The 15,728-nt window shown below is 42.0% G+C and overlaps 1 protein-coding gene across 2 annotated transcripts in view; it reads right to left on the reverse strand.

Moving 5' to 3' along the window:
* Positions 1-15,728, reverse strand: part of NR1I3 (nuclear receptor subfamily 1 group I member 3) — an 832,555-nt gene that overhangs the window by 585,178 nt on the left and 231,649 nt on the right. For both annotated transcript variants that reach the window (XM_086945035.1, XM_086945036.1), the window contains exon 2: positions 2,328-2,569. In XM_086945035.1, coding sequence (XP_086801161.1) covers positions 2,328-2,527 — 200 coding nt within the window. In that variant the 5' untranslated portion in view covers positions 2,528-2,569. The remainder of the gene's footprint in view (positions 1-2,327; positions 2,570-15,728) is intronic.

Below are 15,728 nucleotides of genomic sequence, written 5' to 3' on the forward strand. Positions count from 1 at the left end.
TTTATTTTATCTATCATAATGGCTAAATATGATCATAACAAGTGTATCTATAAGTGTTTCACTACTGAAATATTGGGGAAAATATCAAAAGAAAATAAACAAATATAAATAAATTTAAAAAATGCATAACATTTCCAAAAAACCTAAATAATAGTACAAATACACAAAAATAGCTTTATGTACAGCAGCACTCAAAAGTCTGAGTTTCTAACTATTTATCCATGCATGCACATATGGGACTTTATATAATACCATGTTATATCTAGTATTTTCCATATACATGTATACCTTTTTATGTAGATATGTATCTATATATTTATTACATTACTCCTACTGTACAAAAGAATAAAAAACCTAAACTCTCGCAAAGGCACTACTCTATGTCTCATCCTATACCTCTTTCAATATATCCTCTATCTCCACTGTCTTACTCAACCCAAAAGCCAATGTACTACTATTATCTCTCAATAACCCTTTTTAGACTCTTCCCTCCTCCATCCCTCCTTTGACTCATCCCCAACCTCTTTTTACTTCTATCTCCTTAATAACCCTTTCTGAACTCTTCCTTCCTCTAACCCTCGAATCATCCACAATATCATTTAAGTACTATGATCTCCCAAAAAACACTTTCTAGACTCTTCCCTACTCTATTCCTTCTTTATCCTACTACATCCAACAGACTCCCAATTCCACTACTCGAATTAACAACTTATATTTCCCTATACTAATCCACCACTAATCCATTTTGGGTTCCAAAGTAGCACGCTACTCGCCAAAAAGCACTTCAACACCTCCTATGGGGTAGTAAGCGCTATATAAATACAATTACAATTAAAATGCTCATGTTTGTCAGCCTTCCAGTAACCACCTCAACAAATGGCCAAATTCAGGTAGACGTTTAAAGACTTTGTTCTAACAAAAAAGATAAAGTTTCAAATTCACTAAAACAAAAGTGCAATAAAATTGGAAATTAAATAAAGCTTAAGAGTTAAAGTTATGCTGTTCTGCAGATATGTTTAGGTCTAACAAGTGTTAAAATTTCGGTTACTAAAGATGAACTAGAAAGAAGGAGACTCAAGAAGACGGTGTCACGAGACAGGAAGCCTTAAATGCAACATTCATGAGAATCTCTTAATGTAGCACTCGCTCTTGTGGGTATGTGTGTTTCTAAATACTGAAATTATTTTTTTAATAGTGTTTCCAGAGTGCCCGTCTACATTCACAAGAAACAACTACTTTGGTGTTTACAGTCTATGTTAATCTGCCAAAACTTGGGGCCATATGTATAAAAAAACTGGCCACAAAATGCGACCAGTATTATTGTGAGCAATAAATAAATAATTTTGCAAACTGACCCATATAGCAACAGGCTGGGTCTAAAATTCCAAATCCTAGTGAGTCGCAATATGATCTACCTCATAATTATTAGGGAGGTAGGCCGCAAATTGCGACTCACTATGATCGGCGGCCATCACAGGGAGGGTGTCCTACTAGGGGTTACACAAAAAAAATAGTTTGCTTTTTTCCAAGGTTTGTTTGAGAGTTACCCCCTGGTCCACCACCTATTCCCTAACATGTATTTTTAATTCACAAAGAGAATGTATTATAACCCCAGCGCCATTTAATCACAAAATATGGCTACTGATCATAACGATTCTGTATTTTGAAGGGACAGCCCCCTTTTAGGAGTTAGTAAAAGTTTCAAGACTACTAACATGAGATTCTTATAAAAGAAAAGAAAACATTTTCAGTTGTAAACTCCGAATCAAGTGCTTTAGACCACATAAACATGCATAGTGCATCTGGCCCTTAGTGCGATACAAATAGCTCAGTGGGTGAAACCTTTGTAACTTCCTACACTAAGGATGTGAAAAAGAGCTCACTATTTACAATGTATCTGCATAAGCTAAACACAATGGCAGCATTTCAGTATTTACAGATTGAGTCAGCTGCCACCACTCCTTGCTACAATCGCATGTTTAAAGTCTTGCAGTGATAGTGACAAGCCAGGCATGTTGGCTTGGTCGCTGATTGGTACATTAAGTTCAGCTCGTATTCCAGGGTGTTTGAAAAAACTTTCGCCTACTCAACTATAGTATCACAAAATACAAGAGGTGAAACTCAGAGTTCTTAATAAAGACGATCAAACTGCCCATCGATGCAGACGGACAAAACTATCAAGGCAAAAGAACAAATGTCCCAATTTCAAGGCAATGAACCCACACTGTAAAATTTTTCACCTTGAGAAACTTTAGAGCACACTCCTGAGTAAGGCAGTAGAGCCATAATTGGCCTTGAAGAACCCTACACGTTTCGCCAACACTCACCTGAAGAAGCCCTTGCAACCTTCACAGGACATGACGTGAAAGTGGTAACCAGTGGCTTTGTCTCCGCATACGGTGCACAGTTTCTCCTCCCCCTCGGGGTCGGTGTCCTCATTCTCGCTGGACTGGCAGCTGGGTGGCGGCGTACTAAGATTGCTGCTGCTGAAGCTGTCCTCATCAGAGGGCCGGTACATGACCAGCATTCAATCCTTCCGCCAATCAGCAATGGGATGGAGGCCTTCTTCCTAGGAAAGGATGCATACTGAAAGATGAGACACACAACACAACTGGTTTATTGCACCAAACATACACCAAATGTAGTAGCATAGCTGTATGAGATCTTCATGCATCCATAGCGCCTCGAAGACTATCCTCCAGCCACTAGCTATCTCTCTGCAGCAAGCAGCTCCTCCATCTCATCACTAGCACTGTCTTCCAAGAGCAATGTAAATCTCCCATGTAAGCCCCCATCATGTCCCTTCAGTAGGGCCCTGGCTGTTCAACGGTGCTGGTGGACATTGCATCAAAAAAAACAATCTTAGGAAGAGTAGCCAACTCCCCCAAGCCAGGAGATCAATTATTGTCACTTCTGCATCTCTTACGTACCATGCAGCCCTTCCTTGAAGGTGCAGGACAGGTCTTCCAGAGCTGGCCTGTCCCATCACTGAGGCACATGACTCAGATTGTGTCACCGTGCATGCAGCAGTGTGTGGTCACTTAAAAGAGAGTGTGAATTTGGAGAAAGAGGAAATTCCACTTGCAAATGGAGGTGTGCACATTTATGCTTAGACCTACACGGTCTTTATCCGATTATTCATTCTCAATAGAAAATCCATCAAAGTTTATCTTAATTTCAAACTTGAATTTATTTGTTTCATTATTTTCAGTAGTTCAAAACTGCAATTTATTATCTATGACAACTTTAGCTTATACATTCAGCATTTACCCAATGCATTTCGGGTCCTAATAGACCCTTCCTCGGGGGTCTGTGTAGAAAAATAAGGAAAATAATGAGCCACTCAGCTACTATTCACACATCTATCGTAACTGATACACTGTTAATATCACAGTGCTACTTTCTAATAATACAGTGTATTTTAACAAACTCGATATCCCAATATGCGACAAATACTCTCTCATATTCCATCATGGCATTGTGACTGATACATAACTTTTCAATGGTAAACTCAAATTAAAACGTATTGCCAAGCCTTGAATTGTGTTCGGTTGTTACTCAACATACCCTGGCTTCATAAAGCAAACAAAACTCATTGTGATACAAACTGTTCAAACACACTTGACTTCGTGTGTACATGTCCCTTAACGCGCAATAAGTCAACTCGGTATACATTTCATATTTCACAAAACTTGCCAGACAACCTAATCAAACGTTTGCTGTGAAAACTTACTGCAGAATGTAACGCCTGTTGCGCCTCAATCCTTCCGCCACTCAGAATGTCGATGACAAACTGGGACTACCTATCTTTAGTTTAAGACCATTTGATTGGCTAAAGACGCGATCATGTGACCGCTGTTCTTCACAACTCTAAAAATAATAAATTCTCATTAGCGCATAACACTATGATCACAAAAAATACTTAATGATCAATTATGCACAATGTTCGATGATCTGCAATAATTTACAAGCAAATATTGAAAAATATTGAAAAAATGTATATACGGAGAAAATCTCTGTGCGTGATCTCATGAGGTAGCGCAAATCAAATCAAAACATGAGAATTTCATTGATAATACCTAAATCTTCATAAATTGTGAACCTGTAAAGTTAAAATACACTGTATTATTAGAAAGTAGCACTGTGATGTTAACAGTGTATCAGTTACGATAGATGTGTGAATAGTAGCTGAGTGGCTCATTATTTTCCTTGTTTTTCTACACAGACCCCCGAGGAAGGGTCTATTAGGACTCGAAATGCATTGGGTAAATGCTGAATGTATAAGCTAAAGCAGTCGCAGATAATAAATTGCAGTTTTGAACTACTGAAAATAATGAAACAAATAAATTCAAGTTTGAAATTAAGATAAACTTTGATGGATTTTCTATTGAGAATGAATAATCGGATAAAGACCGTGTAGGTCTAAGCATAAATGTGCACACCTCCATTTGCAAGTGGAATTTCCTCTTCGCCAAATTCACATTATGATATAGTGTTCTTTGACAAAAACACTAGGAGGAAGTCGCACAAAACTGATCCAGAGAACACAAATATAAAAAAGAAATAATCGGAGTGCTAGATGGACATTCACAAAGAGTTATTCACTTAAAAGAGAGGACATCTTTTATGTAATTATTGTCTGCTCACCTGTGGCGAACAAGGCCTTTCCACTATTATTCCCCAAAACATCTTGGCAAATGAGTTCCTCACAAAAAAAACTGGTTAAAACATGAAACAATGTACCATTTTGAGTAACAGCGAGTACCGTTCTTACAGTGGACCCCTCTGTGTGCAATAATGTATTCAGTCTAGTGCAAAACAGTAGCTTCCTGAGTAACTGTGGTTCCTGCAGGTGCAACAATGAATTCCTGGCAGTAGAATTGTTACCCGTCTGGCTGCACAAGTGGACAACTCCTACTGCAAGACTGGTTCTCCTTATATTGCAAACTTTCCAAGTTCAAGAGTGGAAAACTGGAGCTTGGGTCACCATCGATCTACCGGCTTGTGTTTGAGGAGACCAAGTCACATTAGTGGGAACTCCTGCCCTTAATAGACCTGTGATGAGTTATGGTCTGAAGAATTCTTTCCTTTTGTTAGGAAAATGCTAGACTCTTTTGGGGGTTAGTAGTGCAATAAAGTATGAAGAAAGATGGACTCAGACTTGCACCATCTGAGTCTAGCTGCACTAAAAGATGACATCCTTGCATCAGCTTCAAGTGTGGGTCGACCTTCTGCCTAAAACAGTGGCTCTTCTGGCCCCTTCAACGGGCCTCATCAGCCGCAACAGTTGGTTTACTGGTCTGCAAGAGGGGTGCTGCTGGAAAGCATCTACCTGCAGTGGCTTGATACAGCACCGAACCTGCTCCCCTGAATGCCTATGGGTGTGTGTGGCCAAGTCTTTATATTACAGTTAGCAGATAAGGTGCAAGACTGGAGAACTTTGCCTGCTTTGGTCCGATCTGTGCCATACTGTGCCCCTCAGTAAATATATGTGTATATATTTGTGTAATTGTGCATGCAGTAGCATCGGTTATGCTACTGCACACGGGGTGGGGGTGGGGGGGGGGGGTAAGTGGCTCTCGAAAGGCCCTTTCACAACACACACCTTCTCTCTCACATTTATTAAAATTATGTTATCATCTTTCTTGTAGGCATGTGCTACAGTGGGAGGAAAAGAGCCTAGGCCTAATTAGTTGATGTCCTTCAAGACCTCATCACCCTCACTAATTCAGATCTGCCTTTCAAAGAGTTGTACAAGGAGATACTAAGTAAAACAAAACATGGCTTGTAACGTTGATCTTAGTGGCAATTTCTTAGTTTGGGTTCTTTTTTACGGCGCAGCCTACCAGACAGCACTGCTAAAGACATCTTGGGGAAATTCAGAAAGCTGACTTAGGAATGCGTTCCACCTGATGCTTACCATTGGCTTTGTGGCTTGTAACTCACATTTTCTGGCTTTCGTTTTGTTGGCTTTATTTTCTTTAGGCTGTCCAGTTCAAGTTCGTCCATCCTGTTGCCCAAACCTTGTTTACTGCACTCTTCCACAAACTTGCATTCTGTTAACAGGCCTCACCACGCTACAGTAACAACACAGCCAGCTGGTGCAAAATATCACCGTTAGTTTACAGATTTTGGGCGCAGTATGATGCAGGGCCCCAGGTGAAGTAGTCAAAGCCTGCAGAATGGATATTGCGCACACACCAAAACAGCCTGATACCTGGTTTCTGTGTAAAAATTACCATAAGGGAAATATATCATTTTAACATCATTCATGAAGTGCACTAAAGAGGATCTGGCGCTAATGTGAGGAGATAAACTGTGCCTGGGACTTGGCAGTGAGCACAGAGTGGTAGGTCTCCTTTTCTTGAGCTGATTGTTTGTGTAAAGAAGGGATCTCCAACAAGTTGACCGCGAGCTGCCAGTAGCTCACCGACCCCCTGGGAGTAGCTCGCGCCCGGCATCAAATAACTAAGGCTTCATTCGGAGCTCCAGCATTCTTTATTAGCCCTTTGTTGTCTTTTTAGGTTTGTTATCCTGTTATCTGCGTTTGATCGCCCTCACCCAAACCCGCTGTTCAGATTGGCTGAACTGATCTTGAGAGCTGTGGCGCCGCAGCCAGGGTGACTGAATCCGGAATCTGGGGATCACGGTTCGATCCCTGGGGCCTGCGGCAGATTAGCCCACACCATGTGACTCTGGGCAATAGCTTGCTTAATCTTCTCGACGGCCCCCAGCGCCTAGAGACCCTAACGGGTGATGGTTCGCGCTTTACAAATGTGGATTATTATTATATCTTAGTAGTACATAATGTTCGTCCTGAAGTTTGGCACAATCAGGAACTGCTCCACCTGCCTTTTCCAGGCTGGCACAAAGCTTTTCAGTCTGCCTTTTGACAATGCGCAGAGCTGCGGAGCAGATCAGTAAGTGAGCCCCTGGCCTAGTAGCCACATATTCAGTAAAAGCAGCTCAGCGCATGCACGCTGCTTTGATTTTAACGTCGGCTGGCACCGCACTTTATATCTGCCTGTCCGTAGTAACCGCGCTTTATAAACATAGCAGTCAGTAAAAGCGGCTCAGTGCACGCAAGGCCCTTTGATTTTAATGTTGGTTGCCACAGCGCTTTACTAGATTTAAAGCGCAGTTACTACCGAGGTAAAGCATCTCAGCTTATGCAATGTGCTTTGATTTTAATGTCGGCTGGTACCGGTATATATCAGTTGTGCAACGGAACAATGCAGGCAAAATACATTGCATGCCTTAGCCATGCATTTTTTTACCTTGCATTTTTTTTAAAACCATATGCTTTTACAATGTATGCCATTACCACACATTGTTTATATATATAAAAACAATGTACTTATGGGGGGACACACCCACACCTCCCAACTTACCTTAAATGAGTAGTAAAGGCATGCACTGTAAAACACAAAAGTGGTAAAAACAAGCATGCTAAAAATGCGTGGTAAAGGAACAACATGGTAAAAACCTTGTTGTAAAGGCTGTTTCCCTTTATATCTGCCTTCCATAGTAAAGGTTGGTGACAGCTAACATTAAAATCAAAGGGCCTTGCGTGCACTGAGCCGCTTTGCATCTCTAGTAACCACACTTTATATCTGCAGTCAGTGAAAGTAACTCAGCGCACACAAGGCCCTTTGATTTTAATGCGGTACAAAAGGGGGTGGTGATGGACGGAGCATCTGAATCAATCAAACACGCACACCCAGTCAAAAGATCTGGGTTTAATCCATCACCGTTCTTTAGCCCACTCTGCCACCCCAGTTCAGACATGGCTATATGCAAATCAGTCTGACCCTGTGCCTCATGGGAACAGTCCAGCCCGAACTGCCAAGCCATGTCTTCCCTGGACCGGAAACAAGCTTCCGAGGACTGGTTTCTGGCATTCCAGCCACTCTTACCTGCACGGACCGCGGCTGGCTTTCACTAACTACACTGCGCTTTTTATCTGCTTTCATGTAGTAGTCATTGAAAGCGGTTCTGTGCATGCAAGGCCCTTTGATTTTAACATCGGCTGCCACCGTGCTTTGTTAAATGTAAAGCGCAGAGTTTACTACCTACGCTTCCAAGTTTAGGAATAGTGAATACACTAAAGCTGGGCCTGCCAAATCTCCTTTATATGTGAGATTGAAACGAGCAGGAGAAACCCTCCCAAAGGCACTGTTTGGCCATGTGCAAGACATAGAGAAATGTGTGTTTGTTTAAAAAAATAATTGGTATAATAGTGAGGGTGGGTGGGATTATACTTAGAAAGAATTTTGACAGTTTTATTAAAAGTGCTAGATGAATTTTAGCAGAGCGTTTCTTTCATCAAAAGGGTGTCTCAGTGCTTGCCGACTAGAAGCCAAGGCAGTGCTTTACTCTTTAGCTGTGAAAACAGAAGCAACTAAGTCTCAAAGAAATAAAAAACACTTACATACCTATTAAATATGGATAAACTTTCAAAGTGCCTTTTGTGGTACCAGGCTGAAGTTTCACACTTCTGGCTCAGGTTTAAGGAATCAGCACCACATAAAAAGGATGAAACCCAGTTCTGTGTCTAAATTTGGCCACTGCAAGTCCCTCAAATAAATGACATGTTTTCCACATTTTGAGTATACAGATGCATGAATGAATATATGATGACAATCATGAGGCAGAACTAGCTTAGGATAAGATCCCTGACGAGGAAGAGGCACTCATTCAGCACATTTATGGATGCTATCTCTGGATTCTGTTGGCTGACCCTTCAGTTGCCCACTCCAGCCTTCATTTTGTGAGACCAAGAGGTAATTGGAGTTACAATCTGTCTTTTGTTCAAACCACAGTATGGACTCCAAAGAAATTAGGCTTAAAGTCAATGAAGCTGGGAGTGGGGATCTCTCATACAAATTGGCCTTTAGCAGCTGACAATGAATTACACGGATCATAAGTAGATCTCACTACAGAAAAGGCTGAGACCCCTGGGGTAAAGGAATGTTAGAGCATGTAGTTTACGTACGCAAGGGCAGACCTATACCAAGGTGCATTGAAGGTAAAGCAAAGGCACGATTAACAGCAGAGATTCGGTAGGGCAGTGGTGATGCGGTCTCCTTTCTTTAGGATTGGCGCTGATGGTGAATTAATAACCATCAATATATTTCCAATAACAAATGTAAGCAGATAGCTGTATTGTGAGCAGCAATCCAGAGAGGACTGAAGACACTACTCCTCAGAAATATGGATATCAAATGGGACTCAGGAGCACAATGAACATCAGAAATCATAATACTTAAATGCAATGCTATGTTGCATTACATGATGTTTAGCTTGGAAGTGGTGGTAGAGAATGAAAGATGCATTTGTTAATCAATTAATTCATTCATTCATAAAAGTACGAAGATTACTGGAATGTTCTGGTTGTATCAAGAAGGCACCATCATTTTTTAAGGTGTACATAATTCACAGCGGACGGGAAATGATGGCTGCCAAGGCATTGCGACCTTCCTTTTTTCACCTATAAGATGCGTGCACCCGTGAGTTCAACTGACATATTTGTCATGCTGGAGATGTGTAGTTTTGCTCCAACTGTGGACTGGATATCATGTGCATTATCATGACTATCTATTCAAGAAAGTGTGTTGAGGGGGTCAAACAACTAATGAAGGATCTGACCGTGTGAGTATGACTTATATGTACTCAAGAGTTTAGACGTCATTAAAGGATGATGAGTTACAAACAATGTTACTACAATAGTAAGAGAAGTAATCCTCAAAGGCATCAATGGTTTCATTCAATATATCAGTCTGAAAATTAGGATTTTCACTATAATCATCAACACTGTTGGAGATTGAGAGAGTATCTATGAGTCCCGGGGAGTCAGGGGTTACTGGGCCCAGATGAAGTGATTCATGGCTGGCTACCACTGGGGTTTTGGAGCTTCACTTTACTGTTGGACACAACACTGGTCACCAAGTACACCCCTTTAGCACCTAACTTCCAGGATAGAGAGGGTGAGCAGTCCAAGGTTTAGGCAGGGAAATGGGTGGGGTTAAAAACTCAGAACTCAATAAAAAGCAAATAATCATCAGTAAATCACAGTACTTTAGTTTCAAATAACATTATTTTCGTATTGCACGCTCAACATTTCTAAAGGATACTAACGGGACCAGTACCAGGGGTATCTCAGTGGCACTGAAGGCAGATCTTGTGATGCATATTGTTCACAGCCACCAGTTAGTTAGTAGTAGCACGCACTGTTATAATTCAAGATCAATAACACAGCACCTTTCCCCATATGCAGAAAGTTCTGGGGGACAGGGTGGGCCTGCCAGCACCGCTGGAAATGCGGGAACTCCCTTGCAATGGTGTCCTGTGGCACAGTCCATGGAGCGGAGGTGACTGTCTCAGCCTAAGCATAACGGACAAATGCATGCTACAGGTAAGTCACTGCAGCACGAACACCAGTGAAGAGGAGGCCTCAGATGTGTGCAGTTCTGGATGTTTTGTTTGGGTTGTTATGTGGGCCCAGACACCTCCTCAGCTTAAAAAACCTGGGTGCCAGCAACCGGTTGTCGTCCTGCTCGTACAGTCTCTTCCTGATGCTAGTGGGTCCTGGTTATTGCTCAAAAGAGTACAGCAAGTGTCTTTTCCAAGCAAACTTGTACTTCTTGGCACTGGATGCTTGGCCAGAGGGCACGCTTCTATATGCTCCCTGACTTCCCCCGATTCAGGATGGTCAGTAAGCTACCTATGCTGGAGACAGGGCTGTAGCCTCAGCCCTTACCCTCAGCACAGCTGTGCAGGTCTCCTCAATGTCACCGAGTAGCGTCAATGTGTCCCATCTGGGCTGCTTCATAGTCCTTCTCTATCTAAGCAGCATCCTTCATGTGCAAGAGCACCCTCTGAACCCCCTCCTCAACAGTTAGTTGGCTCTTTTTCATGAATGTGGGCACAAGCAACTCCGCCTGGCAGACTTGTCCATTCCCCAAGGTTGCCAATACCAAAGATGGACAATAGGAGTTGGCACTAGTTATCCCATCCCTGGTGCTCTATGGATTCTACCGGTCTTCACTGGTGTGCGACTCCAGGTTGCTGTTCAGGAAATCTTGGCACACCAACTGGAAGTTTCTTTACCATCTTTATAACGAAGCTACACAGAGGCTTAGTGTATTCCTTCAGTTCAGTTCTGTGTCTAGGTCCAAGCAGTTCTGCACTTTTGCAATTTTGAAAAGGACTGGTCCAGCCAGGGTGTCTGTCTAAAGTGTGACCATGATAGTGGACTGAAGCAGGGAGTCTTCAGGCAGGAGAACCCGCTCAACTGCCTGTTAACCTGTCGTGGTTAGCCGTACCAGAGAACAAATCATTATGAAAGAGCAGGGGAAACGCCTCCGTTTCAAAGGGACCCACTTTTTCCACTCCTAAACAGCACTGCGTGGCAGCACTGAACTGCCTTCTGGGATTTCGGAGGCGAGTACTGAGATTCAAAGCTGCAGCCTGGGCTCTCCCCAATCACCTATCTTAATTACCAATTGGATTTTTATCACACATAATGGAAGTGAGTGTGATCATGATCATAGGCACCACATACCTCCACACATATTTTCCACACAAAGGTAATCCACGCAAGCAGCATCCAAGCTTGGCATGGATGGGCGAATGTCCATGTTGCAGGGGACTAGCAGATCAAAAACAAGGGAATTGCTGGAAGGCCAGCTCCTTATAAGGTGGCATCCGAAAAGGACTACCCTAACTAAAATTGGTACTGATGCCACCACTTTTGGCCCGCTGCAGCCCTATGAGGCAGTAGCAGTTGCAGTCACAAAAGGAGGGTGCACTTGTTGTGTCCCACCATCCTTAAAGCCCTTCTCTGGGTCTCACGCCATGTTGGAGAAGGCTTCTGTGCACATGGATGATTGTGTTTTGAGCTGAGGTAGGGTTAGTTTGCTAGGATAATCTTCAGGCAGATGTGCAGCTCTCCCTATCCAGGCAGATACCTTTCTTCCTCCCAATATTCTCTCTAATGAGGAGACTGGAGGTCTGTCAATATACAGCTCTGAACGCTACTCTAATGAGCCATCTCGATATACCGATCAGGGCCGCCAGGGCTGGGGCTGGTTTTGGACCCCTGGGGGCTGTTTTTGCTACCAGGGGTCGGTTTTGCAGCAATACCGGCCCCTGTAACAAAAGCAGATGCAGTATTTTCCACAAACACCCCCCTCCCCACCCTCACCCTGCAACAGACCCAACTTAATTGCCATGGCCGGTTTGCGGTCCCAGTACGGCCCCGATACCGATCCCTTGCTGCAATGTGGGAGGCTGCAGGAGAGCATTTCTGAGCGGCCACATATGGCGCCACCAGCTACAGGTGCCAGGCTGCCATTCACAGCATCAAACATGGGGGGCCCAGTACAAGAGGGCGATAACATTTCACTTTACTTAGGGTGCCAATAATCCGAACTCAGCCCTACTGACATCTAAGTAATGAGTGATGCCACAGATGGAATACCTGATAGTGGCTCTGTCTCCAATTGTGTCCTTCAAACAGTTAGTCGTAGACTGCTTGCATTCATCGGCCCGTACTACCAGTGAATCAGTCACATTCCTTGTTACTGTGCACCCACAGCAACAAAACCACAGGCATTGCACATGTTAAAGCCTGTTCTCTCACCTAAATACCTCATACCATTACTCAAGACCTCACCATTACACTGATCTCGGCATTTTCCTTCACAGGGTTCTCATGGAGGCTTCTCCTCAGACAAAGGGTCGCTCCCTTCTACTTTGTCCATCTGGATTTCCTAAACGTGTGGTGTGGTTTCTTTACTACATGTCTGTGTTTGTGGTTTAGCTGAATGTTTGTGGTGTGGGAATCATAGAATGGATGAGGAGAACCTGCTGAAATATGGACTCTACAGTTGACTTTGTAGAGTGTCACTTATGATTGAGCGGCCTTACGTGCAGCTGCCCTTTCTGCTTCTTTTCTTAGTTGTATGTCAATTAAGTTTATAAATATATTTAGGAGCTTTGTCTTGTCCTTTTAACTGTGTCTATAAGTGGGGTAAGATAGCAGTTAAAAGTGGAAGGTCCTGCTCACAGTGGTACTGGAATATTTTTACAGCCAATAAGCTGTGAGGAAAATAGACAAAAATATGGTAATGGCATAACTGTTTCATTCATGCAAAACTAAAAGATGTGGAGTCTTTAGAAGGATTAGTTTCTGTTGTCAGGTCAATGGTGACAACTTGCAATTTTGAACATATTTGCTCTGAACAGGTTTTAAAAGAGACCAATTTCTTATTAAAATGAAGATGAAAAAAGTTCAAAAAAAGACTAAAGCCTGGATCAGATCTGAATTTGCACAAAGCTATAAATATAGTGAATGGTGCTGAGCAATCAGGAAAAAATTTCACACAAATTAGTGGTCAGTCCTCCTCAAAAAAGCTGCTTATTAATATAAAAGGAGGTGGCAAAATATAACAAATAGCAAAACAAATAATCTTGAGAAGAAATATACCATGCATTGTTAAAGATGTGGCAGTTTAAGAGGTATGGGGAAAGAGTAGAGTTTGGCAGACTCTATAGAGCAGGCTTTTCCAACAAGTGGCTCATGAGCTACTGGTAGCTTTTTGGCTGACAGCCGTTGACTCTCCTGTGTGCAGCCACGCCTACTGAAGTCGGAGCTTTTGCTTGGCTGAATTAATATATACCAAAGAATACCAACATTGAAAAGTCTGCATCCGAGATGAAATTGTTTGTTTTCAGATCTCATCAGCTGATGTTGTGGAAAAATGGTTGCATTTCCAAATATATATGCAAAGCTGACAGCTAAGTGATGAATTACGTGGCATTGGGAGAGACTTACTAATAGTGTTAGTACCTTGATGCTAGGCACATTGCAGCTATGGCTATTATGCGTTACCCACGTAGAGGCATTAACAGAGTCTTATTTTACACTGCTTTTAGCCATTCTGTCTTATGCAATGTTAATAACCCTGCATAATGTAGTGGCCACAAATGTAGTCTTGTCTGATGTTGTCACTATTACAAGACTAATAATATTAGCAGGTCGTGATGATTTGTATTGAATATAAGTAGCTGTTTCTACAGAAAAAGATGGAGATCCCTGCTATAGAACACAATGAGTATAGTGACCCACTGAAAAGAAAATGACAATTTGAGTCTGAATCCCAATACTTGTGCTTAGTGATGGTGCAGACTTGAAATTCGAGGTATTACAATGAAGTATGATAGTGGTTGATGGCAAAGAGAGGGCTAGTGGTTAATTCTTGTGTATAGTCTACCAGAGAAGGTAAGGCTCTTGTTAAGGCATTGTGGTGTGTTAGAGACAATTATTACCTACTGACATAAGCAGTGAGGAGTACACTGTGCATAAGATTGACCCAGCAGCTTATTTTTATGGGAAACATTAACTCTAGAGGAAGGAGAACATTGGGTAAGTTCTAGGTAGAAGAAAGAGGCAACCTAAATTGTGATGGTCGGGTCTGGAGGACACATTGATCTCATTTAGAGAGTGAGTACTGTGGTAGTAGATGCCTGCAAATGGTGTAAAATAATGCTGCCCCTAAAGCCACTGTGGATTACATTGAGGGATTTAGAGAGATGTTATGAAATTAGAAAGGTTTTTTAAATGAAGGTACAGTAGCTATGTGTCACTGTGCAAGGAATATACTAATAACATACAAGGGAAAACCAAAAGATGTGCTGAATGATCTTTGTGAAAAAGAAACAATCAAACAAACTGAAGCATCTCTAAAGGTTGCCCAATGGACAATTCCCCTAAAGGCTGAGGTTTACGATTATATATAGGTCTTTACAGCATCAATAATGTCACTTGAGTAGATAGCCAAAATATTCCTAATCTAGAAGAAATGGTATCTGCACTAGCTGATGCAACACTCTTTTAAATCATGGACTTAGTAAGAGCCTATCATCACATCTTTCTAGACAAAAATTGTACACATGATTCTGTTTGCAATCCAAGAAGGGATGTACAACTGTAAGAGGATGCAATTTGGCTTGCCAGTGCCACATCGGTATTTCAAATGATAATAAAAGAAACTTTAGAATATGCAAGTTGGGCAGAAATCTTACAGGATGGTATATTAGTGTCTGCAAGAACATAAAGCCAGTTTAAACAGGGTGCTGCATATGTTGGGAGAAAAGAGTAACTTTGCGGTGAAGGAAATGTAAGAATGGATAAAGTGAAGTTGAGTATTTGGGGACAATATTCGAAGAGTGGTATTAAAACTGAGAGTAGCCATGCTAAAGCCATCAATTATCAGTCTAAGCCTTCATTGAAAGACTCGTTCAGATCTTTTCTGGGACACATTGAATTTTAGGCAAAATTGAAGAAAGTTTTTGAAAACGAATACAAAATTTGAATGGGAGAAATACAAAATAAAGCATTTGACACACACAGGATTTAATGCAAGCACCATGCTTAAAATCTTTCATTGTCTGACAACAAATGTCATTTCAGTTGACACAAGTCACTGTGGTTCAGGCTGTATGCTGCTATGACGTGACGGCTGGAACAGTGGGTCAAGTCCAGCGGGTCATCCTGAGGCCAATGGCCAAGTGGATCATTTCAAGAGATTTATCACAGAGTCTATAAAGTTAGCTTTGAAAGAAAGGATTTGTTAGAAAACCAACGTAACTTTTGTACAGAAAACCACCCACTGGTGCTATGCAGCATTTGCCTTTTGAAATATTGTGGAATACGGAAACCTGGT

The sequence above is a fragment of the Lissotriton vulgaris genome, chromosome 12 (assembly GCF_964263255.1).
Source record: "Lissotriton vulgaris chromosome 12, aLisVul1.2, whole genome shotgun sequence".
Classification (NCBI taxonomy): Eukaryota; Metazoa; Chordata; class Amphibia; order Caudata; family Salamandridae; genus Lissotriton; species Lissotriton vulgaris.